The sequence below is a fragment of the Balearica regulorum genome, chromosome 5 (genome assembly GCF_011004875.1).
Source record: "Balearica regulorum gibbericeps isolate bBalReg1 chromosome 5, bBalReg1.pri, whole genome shotgun sequence".
Classification (NCBI taxonomy): Eukaryota; Metazoa; Chordata; class Aves; order Gruiformes; family Gruidae; genus Balearica; species Balearica regulorum.
The window spans coordinates 66,776,112-66,789,993 of record NC_046188.1 but is presented as its reverse complement, the minus strand read 5'-3'; the positions used below and the strand labels follow the sequence as shown (position 1 = coordinate 66,789,993).

The window sequence follows — 13,882 nt, the reverse complement described above, 5'->3', positions numbered from 1 at the left end:
TAGGATGTCTCAAGATTTCAAATTATGCACCAATTATCCACTTGAACTTTTCAAATGTATTTAAGGCCTGATCCTGAAAAGGTGATCCAAAAATAATATTTCCAGGGATATTTTTCAAAGAAATTGCCCTTTACTTTTTTTTTTTCTCCATAGGAAAGTTTCACTTTTGAATAAATAAATCTGAAAAAACCCCGAAAAGCTGGATTTCAAAATAAACTAGGAAAATTTCTCCAACCCTTCCATCTGCCTCTCCCAGACCAGATTAGCTTTGGCAAGCCTTGCGAGTCACGCAGGATTGCCTGAAACCATTCACAATACAAGAACGCCCTTTGGATGCTCTTTGATGTCATTAGAAATCTTGGCCATCGTGAATCGCAGCTTTCTCTGTGGTGCTTACTGCCGTGGTTCTATTTGTATTAGGCGTGTTGTGAATGAATATTGAATATTTGTCCCATTATTTGCAGAGGAGGAGCTGAGGCACAGGCAAGCCAAGGCTTTAACCGGGGTCACAGAGATGAGGATGAGAGATGAGGCTTAGGCTAGTTCTCCAGCCTTAGGCTAGTGCCCAAACTGTCCTGTTCTTTAAAAACCTAAAATAATGCATTTGTAACAGAGAGAGTCAACTCTTCACGTACATGTGAAAACAGTGTACCCATGATAATAGATTTTTGTTTCTGTGGCTGTATCTGTTACAACCTGGCTTCAGAACGCGGATTAGCTTCGTTTGTCCTTATGTTACATCTGCTATTTAATTTCAAAGATATCCGTCGAGTTCTGTCAAAATCCTGAAACTTAGTTTTGAGAGACGTTTTTATCCAAATAGTCAGGAACAGCATATGAACGTTTTCTAAAAACAAACAACAACAACAAACCCAACAAACATTTTGATTGGGATAACTACTAATGGAGATTTATTTTAAACAAAGGAAAAATAGTTAGTATTTATATCCTTTTGGGGAAAATGGAATTTGCAATTTTGTTGTCGTGTTTCTTATATATATTATTATGTTTAGGAAATAGTGCAAATGAGACATTATTTGAAGGGAGAACGCTCCCTCCCCCAAATCTCCAGGGTTTTAAGGATTGCCAATGACTTAAGATTTTAAGGCTCTTCCTAAATTTTACGATATAAAAATATTGAGTGTAAAAGCTTGACCTGAAAATATAGATAAGGAATAGAGTTTGCCTTAAGTAACAGCTTGCTGAAAACTGCTTCTGTTCGGCTCTTTCCTTGTTTCCACATCGTATGTGCAGTCTGCTGGAATATTGCATGAGGGTTTGTGAAACTTTAAAAACTTTCACATTAAATCAATCTTCTTTTTCTCCTTTGAAAACTAATATGCCGGACATAACATGGAGCCTCAAGTTAAATGGAAAGCACTGGTTTCAATAGAAGTGGTGGATTTTCTGGATAAGCTCGTAAAAACTCCACATCTATCACTGTAAAAGTTGGGAGCAGAGGTCTTGCATCGTAACATGAGAAACTTCCCATGGTTTCTAAGTGAAGGAACCTACAGTAAGTTTAATTCTGATTTTGTCTGAGAAAAACACCTTTATCTGTCACAAGGGCAGCACTAGTTATAATTTACCCTGTGTATTCAACTTGACGGAGTTGGATGGACAGCTTTGACTGTGGACAGTTTCCATATTCAAGTCTTTGATAGAATCAATGGTCAACATATATCAGTTCCAACCTATGGATCTCCATTTACAGGCTACAGAATGGGGATATTTTGTTTTGGGGGGGTGCTTTCTGGCATGCCCTGTTCTGCTCATACAGACCAGGGCACATTTCCTGACTCCTTTTCTTTCTAGCACTGACAAGAATAGAAAAAGAAATTGCTATTATATGAGAAGCGCAAAAACTTGCGTGGGTCTGGTGGCCAGTGTTGTCAGAAATGCATAATTACTGTAGGGTACTTTTGAGAACAGAGGGAAACCTGAGTAATATACCTGGGAAAGCCATAGGGAAATGAGAATTAAAGAAATGTATTCTGATCCACACATAGGAATTCAGGGAAGCTGTTAAATTTGTGTGTACTTGAGTTTGATGTGTGTAGAAGCTAGGAAGGAACGAGGAGTGTGCAGGTCTGGTGGGAATGAAAATGATGATGTCCGATGATGTCCTTTACAAAAACTTAGAAATCAATAAATATCTGTGACCACTAGTTTTTAATCCTGCTTTTCCAGCAAGAGGCTGATGGTCTTACTGGTGTAACAAAGCAACTGCTGCTTCCACAGGCTGGTCAGGTGTTTGAAAGTTATGCATGTGCAACACTTCTTAGCCATGATGCCTTCTGCTCCCACCTTGCCAGGTAGCAAATGCCACCCAGAGATTCATGGTAAGAGGAAGTTTTCAGATAGCTGAATTAAACATGCATTTTGCTTTTGCGAATATGAGAATGGGAGCTGCGACGCTTGATATATTATGTCTGAACAGAAGTTTAATTCTGTGGCTTCTTATTTTTTTTTCATATCATGTCCTGGTTGTAAGAAAGGAAGAGGAGCCCCCAGAGGCGGGTGGCCCCTCGGGTGCGGGCTCAGCTATCCTTTGTTGGCGTTTAGGAACATTTCAGAATAAATACCCATCACATAGGGTGTGGGACTGATAATGTGCTTTATTTGACTCTACCTGAAACAGTTTATATGCAATGATTTAAAATCATAAATTCATTTGATGCTTTTGGCTAGGAATTCTAACAAGGCAAGGCTCAGTTTTGGACACTCCCGGTAGTGTGTCCGAGTGAGATAATTGCTGTGGATGCCTGTCCTTGGTTTTCCTTCTCTTTTTGCAAGCTTTCCCCTATTTTGGGTAGCCAGGAGATGAGAGCATCCAACTGCCATCATTCCTGCTTTGCTTCTACTGTGTTAAACATTGCTGGCAAAGCAAATGAGAAATCGGGATTGTCAGCCAAAAACCCAGTTGTAGCTCACAGTTAAAAAGAAAATATACACTCCCCTTTGGCAAATCCAGTCTTTTCACATCTGCTTGAAGGGTTTAAGCAATGTGTGGGCTTGGCCAAGAGAGGGCCTGTACAGTCTCAGTGATGGTTTGCTGCTGAATTCTGTCATTTCAAGGAGGCAGCTGTGCTTAGTGTTGCAAGTCACCATGACATGGGGTCATTAGGTCTTTGCTTAGCTGAGGTCTGCCCAGGAATTTCACTTCTGTCCTAGGTACCCACATCTAAATGGTCTAACTGCAACGCTACTATCTCCAAGCCTTTGTGCACTGGGCCACCTTCCTCCATAAAACAATATTTGCAGATTATTAATAGTTAGTTCTTACCTTAATACAGTACGGGCTAGAGACAGAATCCTTCCGTGGTGCTTTTATGGGTAAAATTCAGGAAATATTAACACAGTTGGAAACTCTTGTCCTTAAACAAGTGACATGATTTCCGAGGCATTAGACTAATTTTTAAGGCGATAAACTGAGTTTAGGCTTCTTCACTCAGGCTGCTGGCCATGAAGTATTACTGACATCTTAAGCTATTTGACATGTGAAGATTTCAGTAGCTTTCTTATTTTCAGTTTTTACGATAGGAAAAAATCAGCGATTGCATCCCTCGTACATCCCAGCATCACTGTTTTCCTCCTTGGCACCTCGGGGTGTAGAAGACAACAGCTCCCTGGTCGGGCATTCAGGGCTTTGGTCTCATCCGAGACCCAGAGTGCTGTGTCAGTGTGAGTCCTTTTTCACTGGAGCTAGACAGCAGTCCCAAATCACTTGTATGTGGGCCACCAGCCCCTCATCGTGTGGCAAGCACCTTGAATTCCTGCGAACACTAAATTTCAATCATTTCAGCTATAGACCTGCCTTCTGTGTTTCACTTTATTCTTGAATTTTCCCAAAGTTCTTTCTGTTTTCCTTTTTGGGCTCTATTTTTTCTTCAAAATCAAGAAAATGCTCACATTCCTGTCATTCTGTCATGCAATGTTGTTAGCATCACAGATGATACTGCGTAAATGTTAACAGGATCAGTGATGTGTTCCTAAGTTATATTTTTTTAGTGAATTCCTTGTACATGCGATGCTGTACAACCCCGTAGGATCTTATCGTAGTACTTTTAGTTTACAAATGTAAGAGGTTTGCTTTTGCAAGCCTCTGTTATTACCTCTTTATTTTATCATGCCTGGTTTTAAGTACTGAAATAGGATATTTTCCTGTTTCCTATAGATAGTGTTATAAAACATTATAGAATATAGATAATATAGATATATAGATAATAATCTCTAATATTCTATAATACAATCTACTATGTCCCACCAAGAATGAGGGCACGGATGAGAAACTTGCTACCCAGAAGTAAATCCTAATCCTGTGGTCGCTCTGTCCTAAAGGAGAGTTTGAGCAAAGATGAGGGACCTGGGAAGAGCAGCAAAGCAGGACTGACAAAGCTACTTTGAGTCTCTGCTCATCTCACCTGGAGTTGAGATGAGATACTGCTCATCTTCACTCACTAACCAAAGTAATCCTCCTTATTAGGAGAGGAGAAAGCTACCCACAGCTGTGGAAGACTGGAAATGTCCTTGGAATGATGAAGACTTGTTGAGTACAGGTGGTAGAAAGGGAGTGATGCTTTTGTGTGGTGTTTATTCTTGAAAAGGTAAACTTTGGCTTTTAGGCAAAGTCCCAAATCACCTCAATAAAAACCATGTTGAAAACTTGAAAGGGTTGTTGAGCACTGAGGAAGGAAATGGGTAGAGATTGACTGTGGTATTGTATTGAAATGTGGATAAGTGAACCTTTGAACTGCACCCTGCTGCGAGCTCTAAGGTCTGAACATTACAGGAAATGTATTCTTTGGTATCTGTCCGGGTTTGGAAGTATACTCGAAGTATATGATATACTTTGTATGCTTTGATATAGTGTATCTCAAAGTATAATGAGGTTGATAAAAGCTTTGAGAATATCAGTGTTTATAATTGTTGAAATCACAGCCAGGTAATGCCAAGAACTTTTTTTACCCCTGATAGAAGAGAATGTTTTTATTGTTAGAGACAATAAATGAAAGTACCTTAAGAGCAATCCATGCTGGAGCTTTTCTGGCAGCTTCCCTCATATTGTTTATTACTTTGAGAAGGACGGGAAGCACAGGTCAGGTGCTGGGAGCTCAGCCTCTAGAATGCAATGCCCTCAGAGGGCTGCACAGCCCTCACCTGAGTGGTTTTTGAGCGCAGGCAGGAGCTGACAGGGAAACTGGGTCTTTCATGTTCTCTTTTGATGTCTTCAAACTTCACATAAGAAAGGTAGTTTCATGATAGCAAGTGCGATAGCTTGGTGTTTGTCCACTTATCTATAAAGTGAAAGCAGTGTTAGGTTGCAATGTTTTGGGAATTAATAAATTAATGTTTACGAGATGTTCAAACATGGAGACCCTGTTTTATCACTCACTGGTTACCGTGATCACAGCAAAAATTGATCAGAGGTATTATCCAAAAGTCTTCTGTGTAACCACACCTGAAACACTTGGTATTTCCTATGATGTTGTTCCTTGCAGCTTCTCGAGGTTCCTAAGCGTAGGCTTCTGCAGAGAAGTGCTGTGATCAGGGGGGCTGGCATCTCTGCATCTTGTGAATACGACAGCAGAGCGTTCGTGGTAGCTTGGTGGGAAACTAGGTGTGAAGTTAGTGCGAGATCTCTATTGTCATGTTGAGGTGCAGGGGAAAAAATGTCGAACTCATCCAACCCTTCTGGAGTTCACTTTGTTAGGTGGGATTTGAATGCAGTCTATATGTGGCTGCTGTAGTCACTAACAGTCAGGCTTCTTGTGCAGAAGACCCTACCCGGTCAAAATTCCTCTTATCCCATGCAATTTAATGTTGTTGTACCATCTCCGACGGGCAGGATTTGCCCCGCAGTGAGCGACCAGAATTGCCTGTCATTTCAGACACGCGGAGGATCTTGCGAGTGACCATTTTTTGGATTCCGGCTGAGGTTTCCAGTTACAGATTTTATATTTGACTGCTTTTGTGGCTGGAAACTTTCGCCAGCTGTCAACTTCAGAGCAAGTGGCAATCTGCCTTCTCAAGCAAATGTGACCTCAATGTTTATTTTCGGTTTCGTGTTTGTTATACTTATTGTCGGTTAAAAATCCTGGCATAACAGCCTTGACCCTTTAGTGAGATGTTTAGTGATCCTCTTTCGTGGTTAGAGTATTAAATAACTTGCTTCATGCATGTACAAATAACAGAAAGTCCTAACCCACGTAATACTTTATTAATTTAGGACCTTAGTAACTGAGGAGGTTTCATATTATGGTTTCCACATAACGAGCAAAGGGACTTTTTATACAAAGATACAAAGATTGAGTGCAATGAAGGGTGGTGGGAGATGAAAGTAAACAATTATTACAATGCATTTTCTTTTTGTGTCTCTTTTTTTTCATTTGCTTGTTCTTGAACAGATTGAAAACATAGATGCGTGCCTGAGTTTCTTGGCTGCTAAGGGGATCAACATACAGGGGCTGTCAGCAGAAGGTGAGTCAATCAGTTGTTTAAAATTTCATTTTAAATGAGGGACCTGAAGTACTGCTTGTGATTGGAAGCAGCACGTGGAGTGTAATGGGAGAATAATATGGATAATTTAAAGTTTTGATAGTCTTTACTCCTTTTTTTCCCGTGTCGGTACGGAAGGTAGGTAAAGATATATATCTAGTCTCCACACAGCTGACTTGTAAAAATAATCAATGAGACCAAATCAGAATTCAGTCACTTATTTGTTTCCTTCTGTTAAAACCCAGAAGTTTCTCATCTAAGTTCTATAATTGGCACATTGATCAGAGTGTAGATTTTACGGATACTTAAAGTAAACTGCTGGTGGTTGTTTGCCTTTTGAGGGAGAGATTTACTTCCTCATTTATGAATTATTCTCTTACCTGAAGAAGTATCCAACTTTCTTTTCTTTTTTAAAGATAGATATTTTTTAAAAAAAAAGTTTGTCTCCAAATGCATGAAACAATAACATCCAAATGTTTTGAACCAAAACAAAAACAAAAGACATTTTGACCTCTAATTAAGCACTCTGCTTTTGAAGAGCACCAGAATTTTTCTGAAACCCAAACATGACTCACCGTACTATATCCTTTATGCTGGTGCATGATAGGTCTCAGGATGTATGGTACCTTTTGGCTCAGAAGCTGTTTAACTGCCATCTTACTAAGAGATCAAATGGATTTCTGTCATCCTCAGCACCAGCTTTCACTTATACTTTCATTGAAATCCACTGGAAAAGCAATTGGGATTGGTGGCGCCTAAGGCAAACTTTGAATATATTATATACCTCCTTCAGAGCTTTGCAGAACAAATAATTGATGTGTGGCATCGGGTGAGGCATTAAGCTAGATCTGGTGACTAAGTCTCTTTGCAAACTTAGTTTTGAGGAGGAGGTTATATCATCAAATCACGCACATACGCTTACTTGTGTGTGAATAACTTAATTGCCTGTATGTTTAACGCTGTGTTTTCTTCCTCTGATGGAAGGCTATAGCTGAAATGAGGAAGGCGAGAAAGGACGTGTAGGTGTGGTGGGCTGACCTCCAGCTCGCTGTGGGAAGGCAGTGTGGGAAATAAAGAAAGTCTTGATGCTGTGCAAGGATCGGGGCCTTATCAACACCGTTTTAGTCACAAATCCAAAACCCAGCACCACGCACTTTAGAATCATGATTTGAAATCTTAGCTGAAACGCACTTTCCCTTATTGATGGTAAATGATGTTTATGAAATGTATTCCAGATAACCACTGTGGATTAACTTTATGGTGAAACCATCATGTATACAAGTTTTATATTACATTTTTAAAATATTACAAAAATGCACAAACTTTCATAAAATTACTATAAAAATAAAGCTATTATTTAACTGTTATTAAAAATAAAAATTTAAAATTACATTTTGACAACTTGGAGAATAGGTTAAAGAATTCCTTGCTGTCCTTGAAAGGAAGCCCCCTACCTCATCCTAGTCTGTGAGATCTTACAAGCCACTTGAAAATGTACATTTGAAATGTAATTTCACTATGTTTGAGGTGGTTTGTAAGTGTGGAAAGCAACGCCGCAGATACTTAGTACATGTTGTTCTAACCTGCTATTCCCATGACTAGTAGGAGAAGAGGGAGCTGAAGGTTAGCTGTCTTTTCTGTGGTATATCCTTAAGCTGGATTAAAACACCAATAATGAATATTTTCTTCCAAAGGGAAGCTTTAATATGGTCAGCCCAAGTACTTCCTGCATTATGCGCCTTGATAGCTCAGTTAAAATCAGGATTCTCAGGTCAAGAAAAGAAAGTATGAGCTAAAACTTCTAACAGCAGAAAGTTTCTTTACCAGGAAATGGTTAAAAAAAAAAAAAGAAAGAAAAGGCAACCAAGTCCCTACCCTAGTAAAAGCCAGTTTTGACCTTGACATAGTATGTAAACATTGTAAAAAATGTAATAAATTTCATTATTACATTTATATTATTATTTACCTATCTTGATACAGTGCAAAATCTAAGAAAAATAGCAGATTAGTTGATGGGAAGACTGTCTCAGCGCGCAAAGTTGGAAGTGTGGTGGTGTTCACACTGGGGAAGGGACAATGCGATCCGTGTTCTTTGCTCTCCCACCAAATCACAAGTCACACTCGGCAGGATATAGGTTATCCCGTGGCTTCTGCTGATTTTGTGTGTCTTCCTTTCTTTTACACTGTCTAGGAATTAACATATTAAATTATATGGAAGCTAAGAGGAGACCAGTAATGTTTGCTGCCAACATATGAATGAGAACATTTACTGGCTCCACTGCTAATATTGAAGGAAAAAGTGACAGCTAGAGAGGGAGGGAACATGTTTTTATAAAATGAAGTTAAAAGACTTGAATTCAACAATGTCGTTTCTGTTCTTAGTCACCCCTTAACTGTGCTGAGGAAGGAGGAAACACAGAAACACTTAAAATGAAGAGTGCTGTAAAAAACCAAGTCAGTGTTTCTGTGCGAGTTGGCAAGACCTGCTAGGTCAACTGCAAATAACTTTACCTCACTGGCAGATCCTCATCTAGGAGGAAGTACAAGATTGTGGTTGCTTCCAAATGGGAATAAACATTGAGGTCTGTCCTGGGTTGCTTGAGAACACGTATTTTTCAATAGCGCAGTTTTAGTGCTGAGGGAAGTTGATGATTCAAAATTGGATTTGGATGACTCCTAAACGTTGAAATAATTTGGTATTTCATGTGTCATATCCTTCCGGTATTAAAAAATCCTGCTTTGATATGTGCGTGCCACTTAGGGGTTTTTTTTATGGATTTATGCAGTGAAGATGCTAAGGATCTGCAGTCGCTGATGATGACCACACTACGCTAGAGACAGGTCTTCCCAGCAATGTGGAGCCAAAAAGGCATTACCTTCTCAAAGATTCTTAAATGCTAAAATCTCCATTTGTACTTACTAAAGAAAACTATGGGGGATGCTGGAAAATTCTTTTCCTTTCTTGCTGCGGTAAATTTTTATTGTCCATCACTTTGGGCTGTCTCCCCATACCCACGCTCTTAAATTTGTTTCCGCACTGAGCTCCGTTTTAGGCTCCTGGAACTGCACCTGCTCAGCTAAGGTTGCCCTCCTTCACACAATATCTGCTCACTGCCAAGATTTTGAAGGTTATGGAGAACATAAATGTGCAGTAGAAACTCTAAATGGTGTCATAGATAGCAGCTGCAACTCTTCTGGGTAACAGATTAGCTGGATAAAGATTAGCTGAGCAAATGGTGAAACCATAAAGTGACGAAAGAAAAAGCCTCGCTAGACTTTGGAACAACCACGATTCCGCTTAGACTTTTGCCTCTGAAATGACATCCACGCTTCTGTAGGTAAATGGATTTCAGTGTGCACACTCTGCAGTACTGCAGTTCATCCGTTTTAGGTCCTTTCCAGTGTCAAGGTGGAATTTTTGTTTCCGCAGTGTATCCCACAGTGCTATTTTAAACGTACCTGAGCAGGGCACTTAGCATGCTGCCAAATTTTGATGGTACCACACTGAGTAATGTGCAGTCTTCAAAAAATTACTCTTTAATTATCAAAAAATGCCTGCCAGACCTAGTGTGTCTGGTGGGAATTAATTCCCTATTGCATTTCCCTGCTTCCAGGGAAGAGAGCAGAGTCTCCAAAGTGGACCCCGGAGTTATTTTGGTAGCTTTGGATCCCTAAAGTCAGCTTGGAGCCCCGTCAGCCTAGAGCACGTGCTGACTGAGGTTGAGTCTGTCCGTACTTTGTCATGTGTCCTAGGTTGGCTGTGAAATATATCTACTGCTCAACATTTTGTCTTAAATTCAAACCTGCTTGTAGTTCCTTTGACCCTTTCCCTCCTCTCCCATCATTCACTGTGGACAGAATTTCCTGCTTTTTTTCGTTTTGTTCTGTTCAGCAGACCATCTTGTCTCACCTCTTAGACTAAGCAGGGTTGATGGGGGCTGCGTGCAGAATCCCTCGGTGGTCAACCATAAGGGGCTGGTGCAGAGCGACAGCAGCGGACACCCACTGTCTTGCAGGGTGAATAGTACAGAGATGTGACAGCCCTATTTTCTAGCAGGATAGAGGCAAGCTTAAGCCATGTGCAGTGATTCTTAATTTGTACTCCTGCTAGCCAGTTTGGCTAACCAGTCTAGTCCATGTAAACTGGTTCTGTTTTTCTAGTCCCACGTGCTTTACAGAATCAGATACAAAATAAACTTTACAGAAGCAAATGCAAACAAGCTTGACTAAATAACAACGATAGACGATTTTTCTTCTTCATTGGTTTGCTTTGATCTTTATTCCGTACATAATGAATAGTTTATGATTTATAGAAATTTCATTCACAAGTGTTAGAGGAATCAGATAATGCCATTTCTCTAGTAACCTACCCAGCAGACTTTTCTTTTCTTTGTCCTGAACTGTGGGGTTTTTTCAATTTCCACTGAATCCAGTGTATTTTTGTGGAGACAGAGAAGGATGATTGGCAGGCTACAGTAGTGGAAGTTCCAGCTGTAGGTGAAACAAGCAGCAACGGAGATGTTCCAAGATGGAAATATCCAAAGGGTAGATTTGTGGGGATTCTCTGAAAACCAAATTCCAGTTTCCTTTCAAATATCTAGAGTGTTCGTTTCAAATATACAAGACAAGTCTTTTTTGGCTCCACATATTTTAAATGAGTAGGTGACACGCCTGTCCTCATTTAAGTTAATATGCATACTTAAGGGGGTGCTTGGACCGGAGGGGACTTAAATCAGGAAGCAGTTGAGACTGCACTGATGGGCACAGTGCAGCGAGGTTGAAGTACTCTTTAAAATACTCTTTTTGTACAAAGTGCAGGGGCAAACTGCCAGGTGTCTATCTCTAAGATAAGAGAAACAGAACTACTTCTGAAAGTCCCGTTTGAAATAATTTGCTTAAAATCCAGAGGGAAAGAGACTGCTGCTTTTGAAACTCATTTAAAGATGTTTTTCTTTTGGTCCTTATTTATTCGGTCACCTTAGAAAAATGCCAAAACCAGGTTGCTCTTCTGATAAATACAGCAGAAGACATACAGCTATAGAAAGCGACAGGTTCTAGGTGGGTTTATTGTTATAATCGCCTCTCCACATTGAAATCAAGTCCTTGTTTCCAATTGCATAGAGCTTTGCTGAGTCTGAAGATGCAGCCCCCCAGTAATTTCTTTTATTTTCTGGCCTGTAGGTGTGCAGTTAAGCTGCCCAGTGCCTCTGGGTCTGTTTAGTTATGCTTCAGCCTGTGATTAAGCGCTACTTTCCTTACCATTTCCGTGAGGGGTTCGAGTTCTTTACTGAAGATAAGGAGATCCTTTTTACTGTGCTTTTCTGTCTTTTTATGTCTGTTTTACTTTGTCTGCTTCTATCCATGTCCTCCCTAGCTAAACACGGGCAGGTTAGTGAAGGAACCTGCGTGATGCAGATGCTGATGGGAGTGGGGGAAGGTTTGTGGCATAACGCTACATGGGAGCAGGAATGGACGGGGAAAGGGGAAACAGGCAGGACTCACCGGGATCCCATCCCGTTGTCCAGGAAGAGACTAAAATTGGCTGAGGGGGAAAAAAAAAAAAAAAAAGGAAGATGGAAAATGGTTGCTCGAGGGCCCTGGAGTTGATAATCGTTTAAATAAGGGAACAGGGGCAGCGATGGGAAGGAGCACTGGTGGAGGGGCCAGACTGCAGGGAGGAAAAAATCGGTAAGGAAATTTAGTCAAGAAGTAGGGGAGCAAAGGAAAGGCGTATCCTGCATTTGGGTGATGATCAGAACCACTGAGATAAGGTCTAGGAGTTGTTAAGGAGATGGGCATGGACCAAAAGAAAATTAAGGAGGAAGAGAGTAAATTAGATTATTGGCTAGGAAGAAGAGGTAGATTGAGGCACAGGTAGACAAGGACACTGAACCTGGCAGCTGGTATGGAAAGGGGAGCAAAATTTTTAAGCCATGAGCCTGAGATTTGCTGGTTTGGGCTTAAGAGCAGAAGCTTGTTGCACAGCAAAGAGGAGCAACGTGAGCAGAAACGTGGCTGGGCGAGGGAATAAAGGGTAGAGCCGGGCCTGTTACAAAGTCAGAGTAACCTTTTGGCCAGAATTGGGAACAGAAATTAAAATTCTGATTCTCGCTTCCGTGCTTGGCCACCAGCTTGCCACATGTCCTTTTCTTCCCCTCTTGCACTCATCTGTGTAGATGGGTTAAAAGTGTAGGGCAACAGTAAGTTTTGTTGGTTCCAGTGGTCTATATAGTGTTCAGCTGTTTGATGTAACTTTTTTAATTCACTTTTTTAAATGAAGAAATTAAACATTCTTAATAATTAACTCGTGGCACATTGCTGAGGTTGTCTGCAAGACTGAATTAGCACTCTTGCGTATTAATTATGATACAGCTATTACCTGCATGTTCTGGTACTTTATCTTTGTATTCCTGTTTGGTTTTACATTTTTGTATTTGATATTGCGTAGAACAGGATGACTTTTAGGAGTTGAAATGTTTATTCATTCACTGTCAAGCTATCTTTAGGTACCTTGGGCATCCATTCTTTGTTGGCTTGTGATAGCATGAAACTGGTAATTATCTGGTTTAACACAGCTATGTCATCCGATAGTCATATTTTCTAGTGCAAAACTTCTGTCAGATTTCCTTAGTGGAAACAATTAGTCTGATATTCCAGAAATGATATGATAGTATGTGATAATTGAGTAGTTTCTGCTCCTCGTGCAGATTCAGGACTGAGAAATCATTTACAGTGTGATGATGTTAATACACTTGTTGTGAGGTTTTTGTTTTGGTTACTTTAGTTTAAGGGACCTATTTAAAGAGACTATTGTTTTTAAGCACACTATTATTAACACAGAGACTGTAGCGGAAATGGAAGACATCGTGCAGTCACCGCAAGGGAGAAATTAGTTACTTATTTGTAGTTGGTGCTCACTGGTAATCAGCTGTAATGCCAATTAGATGTGCAGAAAGCCTGTCATTTCCTAAGGGAACCGAGCTCAGACCGCGTTACGTGACCGGCTGTACTGTCGGAGAGAAAGAAGGACTGGGGGCTGACCTAGTGACTTCTGAACATTGCCTTACAGAAATCAGGAATGGGAATCTAAAGGCCATCTTGGGCCTCTTCTTCAGTTTATCTCGATACAAGCAACAGCAACAGCAGCCACAGAAACAGCAACCACAACTCCATCCATCCCAGCAAGCGCCCCCAGTATCCCAGCAAGCGGGTCCTCCATCCCAGTGCCAGGTGGGGGTACCGCAGCAGCAGGTGCCAGCATCGCTCCAGACTCCGTGCCAACAGCCCCCGCAAGCCGCGCAGCATCAGTTCAAAGCACAACCAGAAATGCAGTCCAGGTGGGGAAATTTCCTTTACGTTGTTGGTTTTTTCCATTGTTTTATTT

The 13,882-nt window shown here is 40.7% G+C and overlaps 1 protein-coding gene across 7 annotated transcripts in view; it reads left to right on the top strand.

Moving 5' to 3' along the window:
* NAV2 (neuron navigator 2) overlaps window positions 1-13,882 on the top strand; it is a 406,583-nt gene that overhangs the window by 260,929 nt on the left and 131,772 nt on the right. For all 7 annotated transcript variants that reach the window (XM_075755360.1, XM_075755358.1, XM_075755357.1 and 4 more), the window contains 2 exons: window positions 6,408-6,480; window positions 13,568-13,835. In XM_075755360.1, coding sequence (XP_075611475.1) covers window positions 6,408-6,480; window positions 13,568-13,835 — 341 coding nt within the window. The remainder of the gene's footprint in view (window positions 1-6,407; window positions 6,481-13,567; window positions 13,836-13,882) is intronic.